Below are 23216 nucleotides of genomic sequence, written 5' to 3' on the forward strand. Positions count from 1 at the left end.
AGCTGTGAGTAGAGGAGGAGACCTGGGGATGCGGGTGAGGCTCTGCACAGGGCAGAAAATTACCAAAAATAGTGATGTACCAATATACTGCAGTTATAGAGTGCTCCCACATGTAGATGCATTCTAATGCCTGCTTCCCTATAGGAGTCATAAGCAGAATACATAGTCTAACTATAACTAGAAGATACCAAACACATTGTAGAAAAAGACTCTCCCAGCAAACACAGACTTGTAATAACGGCCGTCATTTCTACGGTACTTACATAGTGCTGCCTTCTAAGGAATCCCTAGTGGCGCCGCAAGAAACTGACATGTCAGTTCTCTGCAGCCGCTATTCAATGAATAGTGGCTGCAGAAAACCATGTCAGTTCACACAGTGGAGCGTGCACCCGCATCCAATTTCAGCGTCGGTAAAGATCGTTAGGCCGGTACTGCAGTACCGTCCGGGATGATCTCTTCTGACACTGGCCAGGTCCCGGAACGGTCGGTGTCATACAACATGTGAACATGGCCTGATACTTATATAGTACTTGACTGCACTAAATGTGTTATGCTCAACCAACTATTCACTAACTATGCACCAGAGGTTTATGTCAAGTTTTTTTTTTTTTGCAAACATATATTTTATTTTCAAAATTTTCCACATAACACATGAGCAGGTCACATCATCAGTGAGGATATAAGGTAAGTAATGTCAAGTTTTTGTTGCAGTTGTGGTGCATTTTAAAGGGGTTATCCGGGGTTAGAAAAAACACAGCTGACTTCCTGCAAAATCAGCGCTACACCCCTGTCCCCAGATTGTGGGTGGTATTACAATTCAACTACTTTCACTTCAATGGAACTGAGCTGCAAAACTACACCCAAACTGAGGACAAGTGTGGTGCTGTTTCTTGAAGAAAGTAGACATGTTTTTGTAAGCCTGGATAAGCCCTTTAAATCAATTCCCTTTCCCATGAAACCATGTTTTTTTGAGTGAGGTGCAAAAGTTTCTATTACATGTAATTGAAAAAAGAGACTTACCAAAAACTTTGGTAAGTAAATCAGTAAATCTTCCAACATGTGTTCCATGTGTTATGGTGTGTTCCAAAACATGCCAAATACCCAAGGGTGAAACTCTTTTAATGTGAAAGGCAAGAGTTTTACAAGATGCCCCCCACCACCCTTGGTCACTAATGTATAGCTGCTCTATGGACAATCCTGACAGTACAATTGAAGGAGGGAGGATAAAATATTTAAATAGTGGAATAGCTGAACAATGATCATTTGATTATAAGAGATTCCTCACCTCAGATTTGAGACGTTCGACCTCCACTTCTCCATCTTCTATTTGTTGTCTCAATTGTTTGGCAACCTTCTTCTCAGTTTCAACAATTTGCAGTAAATGTAAGTATTTCTGCATCAAAGCTTCATGCTCAGTCACCAGGGTCTTGTAGCTGGAGAAGGTTCAGAAAAGACAATCAATGGATAAAATAATACTTAATTCCTGCATTTGTCAAGGTGGACAGGAAAGATATTCATAGACCTTACATTCTCTCCCTTCTAGAAGGTGAGATGAAAAAAAAGGGCCTTAATGGCAATGCCCCACTATAAACCCATCCTTCTAAACATTGTCAAAAGTTTTGGTCGGTCGGGGTCTAAGGGGGAAATTTATCAAGGGCTTTGCGCCTTTTTAGGTGAATAATTGGTTTTTCACCCATTTTGGTCTAATTTATCAACCAGTATTCCACAGGCGAATATATATATATATATTATATATATAGATAGATAGATAGTTTTTTTTTTTTTTTTTTTAAATCTGCCTGTTTTTTGAGTATTCACCCCAAAAATGTGGAATTTGTGCTCAATTTAATTTAATTTAAATTGCACAAACTGGCGCAGGCCTATGTATGGTCAGTACCAGGTGAATTTTTTGGCGCATTTTTTTGTGAATATTTCGTAAATATTCTAAACACTAAAAAGAAAAGTTTGTTAAATTAGTTCTATTCAGCTGGGTAAAAAAAAAACAGATGAATACTCTAAAAAAAAATCGCACGTTTTAGACTCAATAGTGAATGTCTCCCCTACGTGTTCAGACCACCACCAAACATTAGACCAAGTGTGCAGGAGTAAACACTAGTTCACTGCAGTCTCACTGCAGAAAATGGGCTCCATTTTAAGTCTATGGAGTATGTTGCCTGCAGTGAACTAGTCAACACCTGGACCCTGATCAATTGAAACTTAAGGTGCGTTTACACGAAACGATAATTGGCCCGATTGTACGATTAACGATGTCGGAGTAACGATTTTTTTTCATAACGATCAGCGTTTAGACGGTACGATATATCGTACAGAAAATCGTTTTGCGATTGTTTTGCGATCGCTTAAGCCTATCTCACACATTGATTAAATTGGCGAACGACTGTTCACACGGAACGATCTGCGAATTTTTTGCGAAGGACGATTTGATAACATGTTGAAAAATCTAAATGAACGTTTTCTCGTTCGTCGCGTTTACACGTTACGTGTTACGTGTAAACACACCTTTAGACGTGCTTTTGTGACAACGGCTGTATCCATGTTTTCCAGAACTCTCTAGGGCGGCATTGAACTTTATATTCTGCAGCTGTCCACTCAACACGGTCAGGGCGGTCTCATTGACAGCCTTCCCTTTATGACTGTGCTTACACAGATAGCTGTCAGTCACTGAGTAGGACAACCTACTGGACTCAAACCCAAAATGAGCAAAGATTTAAATGAATAAAATACAATTTGTACTAAATCTCCTACAACTCCTTCTGCTGACTGGATTCCAATATGACAGGTTCCTTTTAAAGGGGTTGTTCACAAAAAAAATGTTTTTCTTTCAAATCAACTGGTGGCAGAAAGTGCTAGAGATTTGTTATTTACTTCTATTAAAAAAAAAGTCTTCAAGTACTTATAAGCTACTGTATGTCCTGCAAGAAGTGGTGTATTCATTCCAGTCTGAAGAGCAGGAAAAGATTTCTATGGGGATTTGCTACTGCTCTGGTCAGTTCCTGACATTCTCTCCAGTCTGACATGGTTCTCTCTACTGCCACCTCTGGCAACAGAGAGAAACGTATTAGACTGGAAAGAATACACCACAACCAGCAAGACATACAGCAGCTGATAAGTACTGGAAGACTTGAGAAATTTTAAAAGAAGTAAATTATAAATCTCTAGCACCAGTTGATTTGAAATAAAAAAAAAAATGGTTAACAACCCCTTTAAGTGCTTAAAAGCCTCTTATATAAACGGTATAATGTAATATTATATTTGGCTTGTAAAACAGCCAGCCCCACCATCTGAAAAACCTCATTTCTGTCTTCCACTAACACTAGAACACGGATATTCACAGTAAATGTGGCGACAGAAGACGGTAAGCAGTTGTTCACAATTGTAAACTTCACATCCCACAATATGAATTAGCTCCATTACATTCTATTAATCAAACTGCTCAGCGATGTGGCTCCCGGTGCTGAGAGGAGTAGTAAATAGGAGTGGTAAGATGAGATCTGCCTGTAGCATTTTAATTCCTTTCCACATGAGTGACCCAAGAATTCATCTCCTGTCAACTCACTGTCAAGTCTGGAATCCAGAAAACACAAAGTGACTGCACCGTCTCTGGGCCGGGGATTGCTGCTATGCATTAGGCTAATGCCCTCAATGTTGTAATTTATAAGGATATTAAAGGTATTTTTTATAAAGCCGTGTGTACATTTGCGGCAGATAAGTAGTGGCCATATTTTACATTGCCGTTTTATAGCATTTTCCACCATTGGCTTCTATGAGGAAAAACTGTAGCAAATAAAGCAGCTTACAAAACCTGTGATCGGTTCCTATAAATTTAAGGTGGCCTTTCACCTCTATGACTTACCATATTTTTGTTCATTGCTTATTAGATTATACAAGAGTTGTCAGTAACCCATTACATAAGGATTTACCAGAAAGTACCTTGTCTCTTTTTACGCTGTAATTTACAGTGAGTTCTCCTGGTATGGGGCCTATGGATACATACACAACTACACTGCAATATGAGTTTACATATATAAGAGGCAATATAGGTTAAGTATACATGACTTGTCTGCAATGTAGTTAAATGGAACCAGTCATCGCTTTCATGCTGCCTGAGCAGTTATCAGGGTGGTTCCCTGTACTTTTTTATTTAATTTTTTAAAGTGGAGGTTGGCGATCTGAAAATAGAGCTTTATATAAAACACTGCTCTTGTTACATTACCATACATACCAGTGTCACATTTCACTGGGAGGAGAGGGGCTGAGCTCTAAGTGAGACGTATTGTGAATGGTCTGATCTCATCTTATCTATATACTAGTGTTACAATTTAGAAAGTCATCTGTACAGCTTAGTTTTAGGGTTAGAGGTCAGAATGAAAATTGAAAGATTTCAGGATTATTTTTTTTCAAATATATATTGTAAAATGAAAGATTAGAAACAAATCAATAAAAAAAAGGGTTTGGCCGCATTATAGTAAAATTCCTCAGTGTACAGTATTAGTAAGTGTACTCACTACACTTACTGACCGTAGCTTCCTGTGTACCTCATAGAGCTAAAATCATAAAACTCTCCTCCAAGCTATGCTGTCCTGCTCTGTGGTGATTCTGTCCATAAGATGGCTGGCATGGAGGAGCATGTGACGATGCCCCGCCCCCTGTATCCACCACTGAGCCTGTGCCTATGGAGGACACTGGGGAGCGAACATGGTCACATGCTCTTCCATGTCGGTCATCTTATGGACAGACTAACCACAGAGCAGGGCAGCCCAGCCTGGAGGAGGGGAGTCTGATGTTAGCCCTATGAGACACACAGGGAGCTGCTGTCAGTAAGTGCAGTGTGTACACTTTACTGTACACTGAGGAATGTGGCCAGCCCTTTAACATAGAAACTTGATTAAAACATGGTGCTACAAAGAGAGTTTCTTTATATTCTCTTTAAAAAACATTGTAATTATTTTCTACGCATTTTTCGCCACTCAGACTGCAGACGTTACCTCGCTCGTGATATAGCGTTGACCCACTCATCACAGTCATTGGAGTCCTCTGTGCGCAGCTCCAAGGGCTTCTGATTCTCGTGATTAAAGTTGATGATGAAACAATACTGTCAAGAAAGACAAAGTCAGCAAAGTCCCCAAAGTACACTGGAAATATCCAGAGGCCAAGCACAGAATCTACCTATGGAATAGGAACAGACAAACAATGCTAAATGCTATAAGATTATGGTTATATAAGGAAACTGCATACACAGCGATTCCCTAATATAAGGGAAAACTACAGTATATGATCAGCACGAGGGATCCCTGCTATTTCTTAGAAGAAGGTTCCCATTATAACAGTATAGCATACACATCCTAATATTACTTTAAAGTGGCTGCATAGGTGGAAGATTTACCTTTTTGGGTCTAGTGACCGAAACTACTGACCTATTTACCTGTAGTTTTGGTCATGTAGACTTAAAGGGGTAGTGCGGCGGTAAAAAATTATTCACAGAATAACACACATTACAAAGTTATACAACTTTGTAATGAATGTTATGTCTGTGAATGGCCCCCTTCCCCGTGTCCCACCACCCCCACCCGTGTACCCGGAAGTGTAGTGCATTATACATACCTGTTCGGGCTGGCCGGCCGAAGATGACGTTTGGCACAAGATGTCGGACGCGTGTCGGCACAGATCAGGTATGTATAAAGCACTACACTTCCGGGTACACGGGGGGGGGGGACACGGGGAAGGGGGCCATTCACAGACAAAACATATAGTACAAAGTTGTATAACTTTGTAATGTGTGTTATTCTGTGAATAACACGCTACAAAAACATGGCCACTTTCCCCTTACTGTTGTCTCCAGTTTGGGTGGGGTTTTGAAACTCCAATGAAGTAAATGGAGCTTAATTGCAAACCGCACCTGAACTGGAGACAAGATAGGGGGAAAAATAACCATGTTTTTGTAGCGCTGGGTAACCCCTTTAAACAAACATCTTTTTTTCAGGAACTGATACCACAGGTGCCCAGGAGGCGGGTCCTTTATGCCAAGTGCCCATAGGCCTCTCCTCCGCTCTAGCATCCAATTAGGAGACTGATAGAGCTGAGAGGAGGGTCTTGGTAAGAGCTCAGCACAGAGCACTATGGGCACTTAGCATGAAGGGTCCGCCTCCTGGGCACCAGCTATAAAGATACCTGGGATGCAACAAGGCATTTTTTTTGCTCATGGAACCTGCTTGACTGGAACTTTAGTTTTTTTTTTAACACCGCTACCCATCCTCTATAGGAATAGAGCTCAAAACTGCTGAAAGATTTTCTTGAAGCCATACAATGTCCAAAGACCATAGCAGGCCTGTTCCAGTATATGTAAGTGCCTAAGATTAGCACTTTTTCATGTCACCAATAAAACCTATCCATACAGTTAACACACTAACAACATCCTGCAGTGATCCAGGCTCGTATCCTTTATGGCTTACTATCAGTGCACTATAGGACTATAGGCTGTTATAAGCAGCGGCCTGGATTCAGTTGATGGGCACAAGGAAGGTGAGGAGGCCATGGATCTAGTGCTCTATGAGTATTCTTGGTGCTAAAAGGGGCAGCTTTATTAAACATATTATGGATTTTAAAAAAAAATAAATGGAGTCAAGGGAACAGCATTGCTTTTCATTCATCTCATAGCTGTTGAGTGATGGAAGATGGATCTCGCTCAGCAACTTGGCACTTCTGCCCTGTTTCAGTCAAGATGCTAAATAGAATGATTGTTTCTGCTGCACAGGTATTGGTGCACCTTTTTCCCATCAATATAAACTTTTGTATCACTACCCATCAGAGCCAAACTAACAGTAATGTGCATTAAAATTCATGGGCCCAAACTAACAAATATGAGCATTAAAAGTCATGGGCCCATTATAATTAGGAGACCTGCCATATTAAAAATGCAGTCCAATCATCAGGGACTATGACATAAAGCTGGAGGAGCTGTGAAGTTACCCCTGCTAATTTTTGGCTTAAGAGTCTAGTGGGCGGCCTTACTCTCCGATTAACAGCCTGTTCTATGTGTGACTACTGTCAGTCACTGAGTAGGACCAGTGTCTGGACTCCTAAGCCAAGAATAAACAGGAATAAAAAAAAATTAAATGCATATTATATATATCCCCTTTTATTGTATAATGAGTTGCATTTTCAATGTGTCAGGTTACCTTAAACTAATACATGATACATTTGATTCATAGATGAATTACACTCAAAGGGGTACTCCTCAATCAACTGGTGTTAGAAAATTATACAGGTTTGTAAATTACTTCTATTAAAAAAATCTTAAGTCTTCCAGTACTTATCAGCTGCTGTATGCCCTGCAGGAAGTGATGTATTGTTTCCAGTCAGACACAGTGCTCTCTGCTGCCACCTCTGTCCATGTCAGGAACTTTCCAGTGCAGTAGGAAATCCCCATAGAAAACCTCTCCTGCTCTGGACAGTTCCTGAAATGGACAGAGGTGGCAGCAGAGAGCACTGTGTCAGATTGGAAAGAATACATAATTTCTTGCAGGACACACAGCAGCTGATAATTAATAGAAATCTTGAGATTTTTTTAATAGAAGAAATCTACAAATCTGTATAACTTTCTGACACCAGTTGATTTGAAAACAATTTTTTTCCACTGAAGTACCCCTGTAAAAAACAGCTGCCATATCCATTTTCTTTACTGACCCTTCACTGTACTTAGGGGACAGGTGTCCTTTGGGGGTCCAACCTAATGTCCAGAAGATCACTTCTTATGGTCCTTTTACACTGAGCCATAATTTGGGCAATCGATTGTTTAACGACTTTGTTTTTATAACGATCATTTTAAACGTTAAACAAATCGTTACTGCGATCATTTTAAGATCATTTATCTCACACATAGGGTGAATCTGTGAAAGACTGTTTACACGAACCGATCTGCTAATTTTCAGCGAACGACCAACAATGATTTGAGAACATGTTAAAAGATTTCAATGAACGATTTCTCGCTCGTTGCTTGATCATTTGCTGTGTTTACACAAGCCGATTATCGCTCAAATGCGATCGTTATTGCGGAAATTCAAACAATAATCATTCCGTGTAAATGGACCATTACTTTTCATTTTTATTGGTGAACTTCTTTTATTCTTGCCTATATTTTTATCCATGCAGCTGCTGGGATTGTATACAGACTGCATTTAGATGGCCGTACCGTACTGCTGTAAAGTCACATATTGGGGAACACTGGTTTAGCGTCTCATATAGTGATACAATTCTGAACCTTTTCCTGTTTTCCGTCCTGCCCATATCTGCTCAATGACACCTTGGATGTAAAAGTTTGGGGCTGTCCATATACATTACAGTGATCTGAGGAGATGCCGGGAAGCAAGGTTTGTCTTCAGATGAGATGTATATAGGTGGTTTTATCCTGACCCATTTTAAACAAGGTCCAGGTGGACTAAGAAAAGATGAAGAACGAGGTTAATGAAGGGGCTATGACATCAGACTAATGTGCCTTTAAAATGCGGTAAAATTTCCATCTGTCAATAAGGAAAAAGTAGAGATCAGCAAAAATAAGACCTCTGCCTGACAAAGCTATCAAATCAATGGTGTTCAGGCACCGCATGCATATAAATCACTTCTACTTGTGGTCCAGATGCTTGGAAGGCCGGGATCACCTCGAAAAATCTGTTTTCAGAGGGAAATAGCAGCCAAGATAGCCCCACATACAAATGATGGGGGTAATAAACCAATGGCATCAGATGGGAATAGGATATGGGTTGTTTGCTATATATTATATACTAGAAAATGTACCCGGCGCTGCCCGGGTATAAAGTGTCAGTGTGTTAATTAGATTTGTTCTAAGGTGCCCAGGAGGCCAAGCTAAAGGTATTGTTTCATCTGAGTTAATCAGTGGAATTAGTGTATACCTGTAGTGCATATTTGGAGGGGTTCTGTATACCCACAATGTATAGTTTTTAGGGGTCTCGCATATCTGTAGTGCATAGTTGGGGGGGCTGTATACCTATAGTGTATAGTTGAGGGAGGTCCTGTATACCTGCAGTGTACAGTTGGTGAAGGTCCTGTATACCTGTACTGTATAGTTTGGGGGTCCTGTATACCTGTAGTATATAGTTGGTGCTGTATACCTGTAATGTATAGTTGGTGGAGGTCTTGTATACCTGTAGTTTATAGTTTGAGGGTCCTGGATACCTGTAGTGTATAATTGGTGGAGGTCTTGTATACCTATAGTATATAGTTCTGGGGTCCTGTATACCTGTAGTAAATAGTTTGAGGGTCCTGTATAACTATAGTAAAGAGTTGGTGGAGGTCCTGTATACCTGTAGTGTATAGTTTGGGGTCCTATATACCTGTAGTATATAGCTGGTGGAGTTCCTGTATACCTGTAGTATATTTGGGGTCCTGTATACTTGTAGTATATTTGGGGTCCTGTATACTTGTAGTATAGAGTTGGTGAAGGTGCTGTATACCTGTATTATAGAGTTGGTGTAGGTCCTGTATACCTGTAGTGTATGGTTTTGAGGTCCTGTATACCTGTAGTGTATAGTTTGGGGTCCTATATACCTGTAGTATATAGTTGGTGGAGTTCCTGTATACCTGAAGTATATAGTTGGTGGAGGTCCTGTATACCTGTAGTATATAGTTTTGGGGTCCTGTATACCTGTAGTGTAAAGTTTGGGGTCCTGTATACCTGTAGTATATAGTTTTGTGGAGGTCCCGTGCACTTGTAGTGTATAGTTTTGGGGTCCTGTATACCTGTAGTGTCCTGTATACCTGCAGGGTTGTATTTACCCGCAGTGTTATTCAGTCACAGTGTGTCGGTATTGATCATGTCTGGTATGGGGGTGTTATCCAGTCACAGTATGGCGGTATTGGTCAGGTCTGGTGTGGCGGTGTTATCCAGTCACAGTATAGTGGTATTGGTCAGGACTGGTGTGGCGGTGTTACCCAGTCACAGTTTGCCGGTATTGGTCAGGTCTGGTATGGCAGTGTTATCCAGTCACAGTATGGCGGTATTGGTCAGGTCTGGTGTGACAGTGTTATCCAGCACAGTATGGCGGTATTGGTCAGGTCTGGTATGGCAGTGTTATCCAGTCACAGTATGGCGGTATTGGTCAGGTCTGGTATGACAGTGTTATCCAGCACAGTATAGCGGTATTGGTCAGGTCTGGTGTGGTGTGGCGGTGTTATCCATTCACAGTATGGCGGTATTGGTCAGGTATTATATGACAGTGTTATCCAGTCACAGTATGGCGGTATTGGTCAGGTCTGGTATGACAGTGTTATCCAGTCACAGTATGGTGGTATTGGTCAGGTCTGGTGTGGCAGTGTTATCCAGTCACAATATGGTGGTATTGGTCAGGTCTGGTGTGGCGGTGTTACCCAGTCACAGTATCGCGGTATTGTTCAGGTCTGGTATGGCAGTGTTATCCAGTCACAGTATGTTGGTATCAGGTCTGGTATAGCAGTGTTATCCAGTCACAGTGTGGCGGTATTGTTCAGGTCTGGTATGGCAGTGTTATCCAGTCACAGTATGTTGGTATCAGGTCTGGTATAGCAGTGTTATCCAGTCACAGTGTGGCGGTATTGGTCAGGTCTGGTGTGGCAGTGTTACCCAGTCACAGTATGGCGGATTGGTCAGGTCTGGTATGGAGGTGTTATCCAGTCACAGTATGGCGGTATTGGTCAGGTCTGGTATGGAGGTGTTATCCAGTCACAGTATGGCGGTATTGGTCAGGTCTGGTATGGAGGTGTTATCCAGTCACAGTATGGCAGTATTGGTCAGGTCTGGTATGACAGTTATCCAGCACAGTATGGCGGTATTGGTCAGGTCTGGTGTAGCAGTGTTACCCAGTCACAGTTTGGTATACCTGTTGTGCCCTGTATATACATGTACTGTATAGATGGAGTAGGGGGTCGTGTATATACATGTACTGTATAGATGGAGTAGGGGGTCCTGTATATACATGTACTGTATAGATGGAGTAGGGGGCCCTGTATATACATGTACTGTATAGATGGAGTAGGGGGTCCTGTATATACATGTACTGTATAGATGGAGTAGGGGGTCCTGTATATACATGTACTGTATAGATGGAGTAGGGGTCCTGTATATACATGTACTGTATAGATGGAGTAGGGGGCCCTGTATATACATGTACTGTATGGATGGATTAGGGGGCCCTGTATATACATGTACTGTATAGATGGAGTAGGGGGCCCTGTATATACATGTACTGTATAGATGGAGTAGGGGGCCCTGTATATACATGTACTGTATAGATGGAGTAGGGGGTCCTGTATATACATGTACTGTATAGATGGAGTAGGGGGCCCTGTATATACATGTACTGTATAGATGGAGTAGGGGGCCCTGTATATACATGTACTGTATAGATGGAGTAGGGGGCCCTGTATATACATGTCCTGTATAGATGGAGTAGGGGGTCCTATATATACATGTACTGTATAGATGGAGTAGGGGGTCCTGTATATACATGTACTGTATAGATGGAGTAGGGGGTCCTGTATATACATGTACTGTATAGATGGAGTAGGGGGCCCTGTATATACATGTACTGTATAGATATAGTAGGGGGTCCTGTATATACATGTACTGTATAGATGGAGTAGGGGGTCCTGTATATACATGTACTGTATAGATGGAGTAGGGGGTCCTGTATATACATGTACTGTATAGATGGAGTAGGGGGCCCTGTATATACATGTACTGTATAGATGGAGTAGGGGGTCTACCAGTTATTACTGTGGATGTTGTGAGGCAGCTTCCCTAGCAACCATTGCTCCCTGTGAAAATGAAAGCAGTAATCCTATTGGTTGCTAAGGCTCCAACTGCCGTGTCTGCTGCAGCTAATTATATCACCTGTGTTTGCAGTGAGGAGATTTTCCCATTCATCTCTATGGGGCGCCTCTCTTTCCCCTCCCCCTCCCCTCCTGTACATCTGGCGGGGACGGGACCTTCGCAATAACCTTCCCGGGCACCCAGTGTATCTGTGTGCCAAATTTTGGGTCAAACGGTTCAGGCGTTTGAAAGTCTATAGAGGACAGACAGACAGACAGAAGGACAGACAGACAGACAGACTTTGATTTTTATGATATAGATGATATAATCTTGTACTGTACTTTATTTACAGTTTGAATCATAGCCCACAGCTGCAGTTACAACCCTGCAGGCTTCAGAGCTGAAATCTCCTGCTGAATTTAGAGCTTGCTCTATTACGGGAGTAAAGTCTTTTGCACGTTAATCAGATGTAGGAAATAATAAGAACAATCCTATTGGGTTATAGGGATGTGTCCGTCAGCAAACTTGTTTACCGTTTCCATAGCAACAAGCAGCGTAGCCGAGTTACGAATGCAGCGCTGGATTATAACGCGGATCTTGTACAATTATTTGTTAATGGTGCGTTCACACCTACAGGATCTGCAGCTGATTTTCTGCAGCAGATTTCATTTAAATAACTGAACACTGCATCAAATCTGCTGCAGATCCTGTAGGTGTGAATGCACCCTAAAGAGGTTTTTCCATAAAGGACACTCATCACCTGCCTGCGGCATCAGTGTCTGATAAGTAGGGGTCCAACCGATGGGACTTCCACCGATCACCAAAACAAGGGGCCTGCCAGAGTATAGTACTTATATCATCATCGAATCTAAGGGCCCTATTACACCAACAGATATCTGACAGATTTTTTACAGCCAAAGTCAGGAACGGATTTAAAGAGGAGGAATCCAGTCTTTCCTTTATGACCTGTTCTGTTTATAGTCTGTTCCTGGCTTTGGCAGCAAAAATCTGTCAGATACCTGTTGGTGTAATAGGGCCCAAATGCATCCAAATGGTTCATACCCAACCACTGCTCGTTCCATCCATCTAGACCTATTTTTGTGATCTGCAGGAGTTTCAGTGATTGGATCTCCATCAATCAAACACTTAACCATAGGATAGGCGGTAAGTCGTTTATCTGGAAAAGCCCTTTAAAATCATCAAAATCCCTAATGCACTCAATGTTAAAATAATAAAGAATAATAATATTTTTTAGTTCTAGCCAATGACCTGACTGTGTGTACCTGCTCCTTACATGTGTTCTTCCCCATTCTAATGGCATTATACAACTATAGGCAGCATGGCGGCTTAGTAGTTAACAACATTGGCTGCTAACACCAATGCTGCTAACCACTGAGCCACCACGCTGCCCATAGTTACCTGTATAATGCTATTAGAATGGGCAAAAACACATGTACTGGGATCTTCAAGATCAGTGCTGGGATCTGCATGTTGTCCTGCTGCTTGTGTGGGTTGTCTACAGGTATCACACAGTCTAAAAACATAGTTTACCGACTTCCTAATAAGTGTCTGAAACAGGGGACACAAAATAGTGAGACCTACAGTGGGCAGGGACTGATTGTACAGCACGCTAGAATATGTTGGCGCCATATATGCTACAGGAAAAGGAATAGACGTGTCTTTTTTTCACTCATACTAACTAAATAACCAGCACCACAGGCAGCTGTCGGTTGTTATTATACTGCAGATTATTAGGAAAGAATTACGCCTCGGCATTATTAGTCCCTGAGCGATACTGCTGGAATTGCTGGTCCATCCCCCTATACGCCATTACCTATATGCAGGATACAGAAGTTTATATATAACCTGCTGCAGACTTGGTCAAAACCCTGTAATAAGAGATGAACTACAATGATCCAATTAACCTATTTTTCCCCCTAATATAGTGACTATATAGATACCCCACTACTACCTCTTCTCTGTATCCATTACAGTCACATCTGTTCACACTCAAGGATTAAGTAATGAGCTGCCCACACTCTCTTTGCCTTCAGCAGAATCTTCCGACCATGTTTACCAGCACTTCATGTAGAACATACCTGGCTTATCCACATGCCAGAACACATTTCTTTCATCTGACATACTGTACTCCTACTTCTTAGGGGGGAAAGAAGAGGGGAACTCAAATAAGTGCAATCTAATATATATATATATATATATATATATATATATATATATATATATATATATACACACACACACATATCTATCTAGATAAGGGATGGGAAACCTTCGGCCCTCGAATTGTTGTAAAAATACAATTCCCATCATGCCTGGACAGAAAAAGCTTTAGCTTTGGCTGTCCAGGCATGATGGGAATTGTGGTTTTGCAACAGCTGGAGGGCCGAAGGTTCCCCATCCCTTATCTAGTTAAAGGGGTTATCCAGCACTACAAAAACATGGCCACTTTCCCCCCTCTCGTGTCTCCAGTTCAGGTGCGGTTTGCAATTAAGCTCCATTTACTTCAATGGAACTGAGTTTCAAAACCCCGCCCAAACTGGAGACAACAGTAGGGGGAAAAGTGGCCATGTTTTTGTAGCGCTAGATAACCCCTTTAAGCTCCATTTACTTCAATGGAACTAAGTTTCAAAACCTCACCCAATCTGGAGACAAGAGAGGGGGGGAAAGGAGCCATGTTTTTGTAGCGCTGGATAACCCCTTTAATGTCATATCAGTTTGAAGTGGAGGATAGCTATGAAACTTAAGTTGTGTGTTGTCAAGCTCTATCCTGTGCTCCCTAAATGGTGGCTCTCCACCGTTGTAAAACTACCACTTCCATCATGATCACAGCTATAGAACTGTCAAAGTCAGCAAAGTAGCAGGAACCACAATGAGATGCACACTTCAATTGGACCCCAGAATGGGACCAGTGACATCAGTGCATCCTAATCAATGTCACAACTCTAGCGGATCACCCCAGCCTTAGCCAGTTCAACCTCTAGGCCAGGGACGGGGAACCTACGGCCTTCCAGCTGTTGAAAAACTACAGTTCCCATCATGCCTGGACGGCCAAAGCTTTAGCTTTGGCTGTCCATGCATGATGGGAACTGTAGTTTTTCAACAGCTGGAGGGCTGAAGGTTCCCCATCCCTGATCTAGGCCCATTTACCATTGTGGGGCAAGTAGAAGAGTCTTTGGGCTCACTTAGCTACGAGACTAATTCTCCGCCAACCATGTAGACTTAAGTAGTGTAGTAATACTAGCTGGGGCCTATTATTTTGATACGGAGTCATCCTCCATTACTATATACAAATCTTCGATTCCCATGATGCTTTGGTTGTCCAGGCATGATGGGAATTGTAGTTTGCAACAGCTGGAGGTTTGCAGTGCCTTAGACCTACCTCTTCCACCTTTTTCCTAAAAAGTCTCTTAATGTCAAACTATGAACTCCTAGTCCAAAACCAACATGCCTGCTCCCCCAGATTACTAACTCAGCCCCCATATACGTGTACCTATACTTTCCACTGTCTTAAAGTGTTCCCCTACACCATGCATATCACATTACCTTCTATACATGCTACACCATTTCCCATCTGAGCCTTACATTGTGTAGGCTTCCTACATGGTGGTAGGCCCCAATCCATATATAATCCAACCCCATGTATTTCTCAAGCACCCCCAACCCACCCCATTTACACTATAAGTTGTGCCCCTGTCTATGAGTATTTACTTATCCCCCAGTCTCTGATGCCATCACTGGCCATCACAATTTCCTTGTCTTCTTTGGTCCTTCTCCCCTATCCTGCAAACCAGACCCCCTCCCCATCTGTTACTGCAGGCCACCAGGCAAGTCTGAGTCTCCTGTGTCCCTCTACAACACTGATGGTACCCCCCCCCCATCCTACCCCACTAGCTGTGTTATCTAGTCCTAGATGGAGGACACATGCAGCACCCACCAATGAACCCACTATGCCACCCATCTACCACCATAGCAGGCCCAAGACTCTTTTACTGAAGTTAGGACTATTCACACCTGCCCATCACCTGCCTGCATCATGCCCCCCCCCCCCCCATACCCATACCGCATCCATCTTAACCAACTTGTGTATACCCACCTCTTGCCCATATGGCCTTACTAATACCACTAAGGTGACCCTTCTGCCCCCAGGTGAAGACATCTGCCTCTCTACCATCTACCTGTCTGGGTGCCCTGCCCCAGATCTGCATTGCCCTGTAGGGGGGCAGTATGGAGCCGCCTCTGCCATGGTACACCTGAGCATGTGACTGCAGAGGTGAGCAGCTCCCTGCCAGCCCCGGTGCCCCCCTCCTGCCCTCCCCGGTGCCCCCTCCTGGCAGCCCCCGTACCTGTCGCTCCGGGCCCCCCTTGGCCCCCCGCTCGCAGCTGCAGCCCTCCAGCAGGTACAGGGCGCACGGGCGGCCGCTGGATTCGCTCTCGAAGCAGAAGAGCAGATTGTGCAGCAGCGAGAAGCTCCGGCTCTGCCAGCGGCTGTTGTCCGAGCTGCGCTTGCTGAGGGTCCCCCTCCGCGTCCCGTCCTTCCTCGCCAGTAGCCCCAGGTACACGGCGTGAGCCTCGTTCAACCGGAGCCGCTGCATCTTGTGGCCCCCGCCCACGGTGCCCCCCCGCACCCGGGTGCCCCCCTCCTCCTCCGCACACGCTGCCCCTGCTCTCCGGTACTCCCCGTACAGCCCCCGTTGTACGATAGCCGCACTCCTCCTCCCGGTCCGTCCCCCCAGTGCCTGACACACTGGCTCCTCCCCCCCGCCCCTCACTGTCCCGGTGATCTCCGGCGGGGTCCCGAGTCTCCGGAGTCACGTGACGCTGCTGCCCGGATTCAGCACCGCGGACAGAGCCCAGCCCAAGCCCCGGGAGGAGGAGGGATGCGGAGAATGGGGGAGTCCTGGAGCCCCAGATACAGGGAGGAGGCGGGGGAAGAGCGGACCCCAGATACAGGGGAGGGGGGACAGGTGAGGAGCCGCAGAGCCTTCCCAGGTAACCAGGGGGCCAAGAACCCCTGCCAGGGAGGAAGAATGGAACTGCCCAGGTAACCAGGGGGCCAGAACCCTGCCAGGGAGGAGGGATGGAGCTGCCCAGGTAAACAGGGGGCCAGGGAGGAGGGATGGAGCTGCCCAGGTAACCAGGGGGCCAGAACCCTGCCAGGGAGGAGGGATGGAGCTGCCCAGGTAACCAGGGGGCCAGGGAGGAGGGATGGAGCTGCCCAGGTAACCAGGGGGCCAGAACCCTGCCAGGGAGGAGGGATGGAGCTGCCCAGGTAACCAGGGGGCCAGAAACCTGCCAGGGAGGAGGGATGGAGCTGCCCAGGTAACCAGGGGGCCAGAACCCCTGCCAGGGAGGAAGAATGGAACTGCCCAGGTAACCAGGGGGGCAGAACCCTGCCAGGGAGGAGGGATGGAGCTGCCCAGGTAACCAGGGGGCCAGGGAGGAGGGATGGAGCTGCCCAGGTAACCAGGTGGCCAGAACGCTGCCAGGGAGGAGGGATGGAGCTGCCCAGGTAACCAGGGGGCCAGAACCCTGCCAGGGAGGAGGGATGGAGCTGCTCAGGTAACCAGGGGGCCAGAAACCTGCCAGGGAGGAGGGATGGAGCTGCCCAGGTAACCAGGGGGCCAGAACCCCTGCCAGGGAGGAAGAATGGAACTGCCCAGGTAACCAGGGGGGCAGAACCCTGCCAGGGAGGAGGGATGGAGCTGCCCAGGTAACCAGGGGGCCAGGGAGGAGGGATGGAACTGCCCAGGTAACCAGGTGGCCAGAACGCTGCCAGGGAGGAGGGATGGAGCTGCCCAGGTAACCAGGGGGCCAGAACCCTACCAGGGAGGAGGGATGGAGCTGCCCAGTTAACCAGGGGGCCAGAATTGTGCCAGGGAGGAGGGATGGAGCTGCCCAGGTAGCCAGGGGGCCAGGGAGGAGGGATGGAGCTGCCCAGGTAACCAGGGGGCTAGAACCCCTGCCAGGGAGGAGGCATGGAGCTGCCCATGTAACCAAGGAGCCAGAACCCTGCCAGGGAGGAGGGATGAAGCTGCCCAGGTAACAAGGGGGCCATAACCCTGCCAGGGAGGAGGGATGGAGCTGCCCAGTTAACCAGGGGGCCAGAACCCTGCCAGGGAGGAGTGGTAGAGCTGCCAAGGTAACCAGGGGGCCACCGAGGAGGGATGGAGCTGCCCAGGTAACCAGGGGGCCAGAACCCCTGCCAGGGAGGAAGAATGGAACTGCCCAGGTAACCAGGGGGGCAGAACCCTGCCAGGGAGGAGGGATGGAGCTGCCCAGGTAACCAGGGGGCCAGGGAGGAGGGATGGAACTGCCCAGGTAACCAGGTGGCCAGAACGCTGCCAGGGAGGAGGGATGGAGCTGCCCAGGTAACCAGGGGGCCAGAACCCTACCAGGGAGGAGGGATGGAGCTGCCCAGTTAACCAGGGGGCCAGAATTGTGCCAGGGAGGAGGGATGGAGCTGCCCAGGTAGCCAGGGGGCCAGGGAGGAGGGATGGAGCTGCCCAGGTAACCAGGGGGCGAGAACCCCTGCCAGGGAGGAGGCATGGAGCTGCCCATGTAACCAAGGAGCCAGAACCCTGCCAGGGAGGAGGGATGAAGCTGCCCAGGTAACAAGGGGGCCATAACCCTGCCAGGGAGGAGGGATGGAGCTGCCCAGTTAACCAGGGGGCCAGAACCCTGCCAGGGAGGAGTGGTAGAGCTGCCAAGGTAACCAGGGGGCCACCGAGGAGGGATGGAGCTGCCCAGGTAACCAGGGGGCCAAACCCCCTGCCAGGGAGGAGGGATGGAGCTGCCCAGGTAACCAGGGGGCCAGGAAGGAGGGATGGAGCTGCCCAGGTAACCAGGGGGCCAGAATTGTGCCAGGGAGGAGGGATGGAGCTGCCCAGGTAACCAGGGGGCCATGGAGGAGGGATGGAGCTGGCCAGGTAACCATGGGGGCCCGGGAGGAGGGATGGAACTGCCCAGGTAACCAGGTGGCCAGAACGCTGCCAGGGAGGAGGGATGGAGCTGCCCAGGTAACCAGGGGGCCAGAACCCTGCCAGGGAGGAGGGATGGAGCTGCCCAGGTAACCAGGGGGCCAGAACCCTGCCAGGGAGGAGGGATGGAGCTGCCCAGGTAACCAGGGGGCCAGAACCCCTGCCAGGGAGGAAGAATGGAACTGCCCAGGTAACCAGGGGGGCAGAACCCTGCCGGGGAGGAGGGATGGAGCTGCCCAGGTAACCAGGGGGCCAGGGAGGAGGGATGGAACTGCCCAGGTAACCAGGTGGCCAGAACGCTGCCAGGGAGGAGGGATGGAGCTGCCCAGGTAACCAGGGGGCCAGAACCCTGCCAGGGAGGAGGGATGGAGCTGCCCAGTTAACCAGGGGGCCAGAATTGTGCCAGGGAGGAGGGATGGAGCTGCCCAGGTAGCCAGGGGGCCAGGGAGGAGGGATGGAGCTGCCCAGGTAACCAGGGGGCTAGAACCCCTGCCAGGGAGGAGGCATGGAGCTGCCCATGTAACCAAGGAGCCAGAACCCTGCCAGGGAGGAGGGATGAAGCTGCCCAGGTAACAAGGGGGCCATAACCCTGCCAGGGAGGAGGGATGGAGCTACCCAGTTAACCAGGGGGCCAGAACCCTGCCAGGGAGGAGTGGTAGAGCTGCCAAGGTAACCAGGGGGCCACCGAGGAGGGATGGAGCTGCCCAGGTAACCAGGGGGCCAAACCCCCTGCCAGGGAGGAGGGATGGAGCTGCCCAGGTAACCAGGGGGCCAGGAAGGAGGGATGGAGCTGCCCAGGTAACCAGGGGGCCAGAATTGTGCCAGGGAGGAGGGATGGAGCTGCCCAGGTAACCAGGGGGCCAGGGAGGAGGGATGGAGCTGGCCAGGTAACCAGGGGGGCCCGGGAGGAGGGATGGAGCTGCCCAGGTAACTAGGGGGCCAGAATTGTGTCAGGGAGGAGGGATGGAGCTGCCCAGGTAACCAGGGGGCCAGAACCCTGCCAGGGAGGAGGGATGGAGCTGCCCAGGTAACCAGGGGGCCAGAAACCTGCCAGGGAGGAGTGATAGAGCTGCCCAGGTAACCAGGGGGCCAGAAACCTGCCAGGGAGGAGGGATGGAGCTGCCCAGGTAACCAGGGAGGAGGGATGGAGCTGCCCAGGTAACCAGGGGGCCAGAAACCTGCCAGGGAGGAGGGATTGAGCTGCCCAGGTAACCAGGGGGCCAGAACCCTGCCAGGGAGGAAGAATGGAACTGCCCAGGTAACCAGGGGGCCAGAACCCTGCCAGGGAGGAGGGATGGAGCTGCCCAGGTAACCAGGGGGGCAGAACCCTGCCAGGGAGGAGGGATGAAGCTGCTCGGGTAACCAGGGGGCCAGGGAGGAGGGATGGAACTGCCCAGGTAACCAGGTGGCCAGAACGCTGCCAGGGAGGAGGGATGGAGCTGCCCAGGTAACCAGGGGGCCAGAACCCTGCCAGGGAGGAGGGATGGAGCTGCCCAGGTAACCAGGGGGCCAGGGAGGAGGGATGGAGCTGGCCAGGTAACCAGGGGGGGGCCCAGGAGGAGGGATGGAGCTGCCCAGGTAACCAGGGGGCCAGAATTAAGCCAGGGAGGAGGGATGGAGCTGCCTAGGTAACCAGGGGGCCAGAAACCTGCCAGGGAGGAGGGATGGAGCTGCCCAGGTAACCAGGGGGCCAGAAACCTGCCAGGAAGGAGCGATGAAGCTGCCCAGGTAACCAGGGGGCCAGAAACCTGCAAGTGAGGAGGGATGGAGCTGCCCAGGTAACCAGGGGGCCAGGAGGAGGGATGAAGCTGCCCAGGTAACCAGGGGGCCAGAAACCTGCCAGTGAGGAGGGATTGAGCTGCCCAGGTAACCTGGGGGCCAGAACCCTGCCAGGGAGGAAGAATGGAACTGCCCAGGTAACCAGGGGGCTAGAATCCTTCCACGGAGGAGGGATGGAGCTGCCCAGGTAACCAGGGGGCCAGAACCCTTCCACGGAGGAGGGATGGAGCTGCCCAGGAAACCAGGGGGCCAGGGAGGAGGGATGGAGCTGCCCAGGGGGCCAGAACCCTGCTAGGGAGGAGGGATGGAGCTGCCCAGGTAACTAGGGGGCCAGAACCCTGCCAGGGAGAAGAGATGGAGCTGCCCAGGTAACCAGGGGGCCAGAACCTTGCCAGGGAGGAGAGATGAGCTGCCTAGGTAACCAGGGGGCCAGGGAGGAGGGATGAAGCTGCCCAGGTAACCAGGGGGCCAGAACCCTGCCAGGGAGGAAGGATGAGCTGCCCAGGTAATCTGGGGGCCAGAATTCTGCCAGGGAGGAGAAATGGAGCTGCCCAGGTAACCAGGGGGCTAGAACCCCTGCCAGGGAGGAGGGATGGAGCTGCCCATGTAACCAAGGAGCCAGAACCCTGCCAGGGAGGAGGGATGGAGCTGCCCAGGTAACAAGGGGGCCATAACCCTGCCAGGGAGGAGGGATGGAGCTGCCCAGTTAACCAGGGGGCCAGAATCCTGCCACGGAGGAGTGATCGAGCTGCCCAGGTAACCAGGGGGCCACCGAGGAGGGATGGAGCTGCCCAGGTAACCAGGGGGCCAAACCCCCTGCCAGGGAGGAGGGATGGAGCTGCCCAGGTAACCAGGGGGCCAGAACCCTGCCAGGGAGGAGGGATGGAGCTGCCCAGGTAACCAGGGGGCCAGAACCCCTGCCAGGGAGGAGGGATGGAGCTGCCCAGGTAACCACAGGGCCAGAATCCTGCCAGGGAGGAGGGATGGAGCTGCCCAGGTAACCAGAGGGCCAGAACCCCTGCCAGGAAGGAAGGATGGAGCAACCCATGTAACCAGGAGGCCAGAAGCTTGCCAGGGAGGAGAGATGAGCTGCCTAGGTAACCAGGGGGCCAGGGAGGAGGGATGAAGCTGCCCAGGTAACCAGGGGGCCAGAACCCTGCCAGGGAGGAGAGATGAGCTGCCCAGGTAACCAGAGGGCCAGAATTCTGCCAGGGAGGAGAAATGGAGCTGCTCAGGTAACCAGGGGGCTAGAACCCCTGCCAGGGAGGAGGAATGGAGCTGCCCATGTAACCAAGGAGCCATAACTCTGCCAGGGAGGAGGGATGGAGCTGCTCAGTTAACCAGGGGGCCAGAATCCTGCCAGGGAGGAGAGATAGAGCTGCCCAGGTAACCAGGGGGCCACCGAGGAGGGATGGAGCTGCCCAGGTAACCAGGGGGCCAAAACCCCTGCCAGGGAGGAGGGATGGAGCTGCCCAGGTAACCAGGGGGCCAGAATCCTGCCAGGGAGGAGGAATGGAGCTGCCCAGGTAACCAGGGGGCCAGAACCCCTGCCAGGGAGGAGGGATGGAGCTTCCCAGGTAACCACGGGGCCAGAACCCTGCCAGGGAGGAGGGATGGAACTGCCCACGTAACCAGAGGGCCAGAGCCCCTGCCAGGAAGGAAGGATGGAGCTGCCCAGGTAACCAGGGGGCCAGAATCCTGCCAGGGAGGAGGGATGAGCTGCCCAGGTAACCAGGGGGCCAGAACTCCTTCCAGGGAGGAGGGATGAGCTGCCCAGGTAACCAGGGGGCCAGAACCCTGCCAGGGAGGAGGGATGGAGCTGCCCAGGTAACCAGGGGGCCAGAACCCCTGCCAGGGAGGAGGGATGGAGCTGCCCAGGTAACCAGGGGGCCAGAACCCTGCCAGGGAGGAGGGATGGAGCTCCATAGTGTGCACAGGTGAGGACTCCACCACTGCAGCTCCATAGTGTGCACAGGTGAGGACGCCACCACTGGAGCTCCATAGTGTGCACAGGTGAGGACGCCACCACTGGAGCTCCATAGTGTGCACAGGTGAGGACGCCACCACTGGAGCTCCATAGTGTGCACAGGTGAGGATGCCACCACTGGAGCTCCATAGCGTGCACAGGTGAGCATTACACCCCTGCAGCTACATAGTCTGCACAGGTGAGGATGCCGCTGCTGCAGCTCCGTAGTGTGCACAGGTGAGCGCGCCTCCACTGCAGCTCCATAGTGTGCATAGGGGAGGCCGCTACCACTGCAGCACCTTAGTACGCACAGGTGCGGCTGTTGCTGCTCCATAGTGTGCACAGGAGAGGACGCCACCACTGCAGCTCCATAGTGTGCACAGGTGAGCATTACACCCCTGCAGCTACATAGTCTGCACAGGTTAGCACACCGCCCCTGCAGCTCCATAGTGTGCACAGGTAAGCGTGCCTCCACCACAGCTCCATAGTGTGCACATAGAGGATACTGCTGCCCCATTCTCATATGTCAAATGCCCCATGCCAGTGTGACTGACCCTGTAGACATCTGCTGGACAGTGATCACCTGACCATCGCCATACAGGGTTATGTACAGGACATTGGATGCCAGAGAGGTGACAACCTTATACCCACC

The 23216-nt window shown here is 49.3% G+C and overlaps 1 protein-coding gene across 1 annotated transcript in view; it reads right to left on the minus strand.

The window, feature by feature from the left end:
* RASGRF1 (Ras protein specific guanine nucleotide releasing factor 1) overlaps positions 1 to 16434 on the minus strand; it is a 56638-nt gene extending 40204 nt beyond the window's left edge. The window contains exons 1-3 of the mRNA XM_069986731.1: positions 16186 to 16434; positions 5007 to 5113; positions 1286 to 1433 (exon numbers count right to left, since the gene is read on the minus strand). Coding sequence (XP_069842832.1) covers positions 1286 to 1433; positions 5007 to 5113; positions 16186 to 16434 — 504 coding nt within the window. The remainder of the gene's footprint in view (positions 1 to 1285; positions 1434 to 5006; positions 5114 to 16185) is intronic.
* Positions 16435 to 23216: the final 6782 nt, after the last annotated feature.

The sequence above is a fragment of the Dendropsophus ebraccatus genome, chromosome 1 (genome assembly GCF_027789765.1).
Source record: "Dendropsophus ebraccatus isolate aDenEbr1 chromosome 1, aDenEbr1.pat, whole genome shotgun sequence".
NCBI classification, from domain to species: domain Eukaryota; kingdom Metazoa; phylum Chordata; class Amphibia; order Anura; family Hylidae; genus Dendropsophus; species Dendropsophus ebraccatus.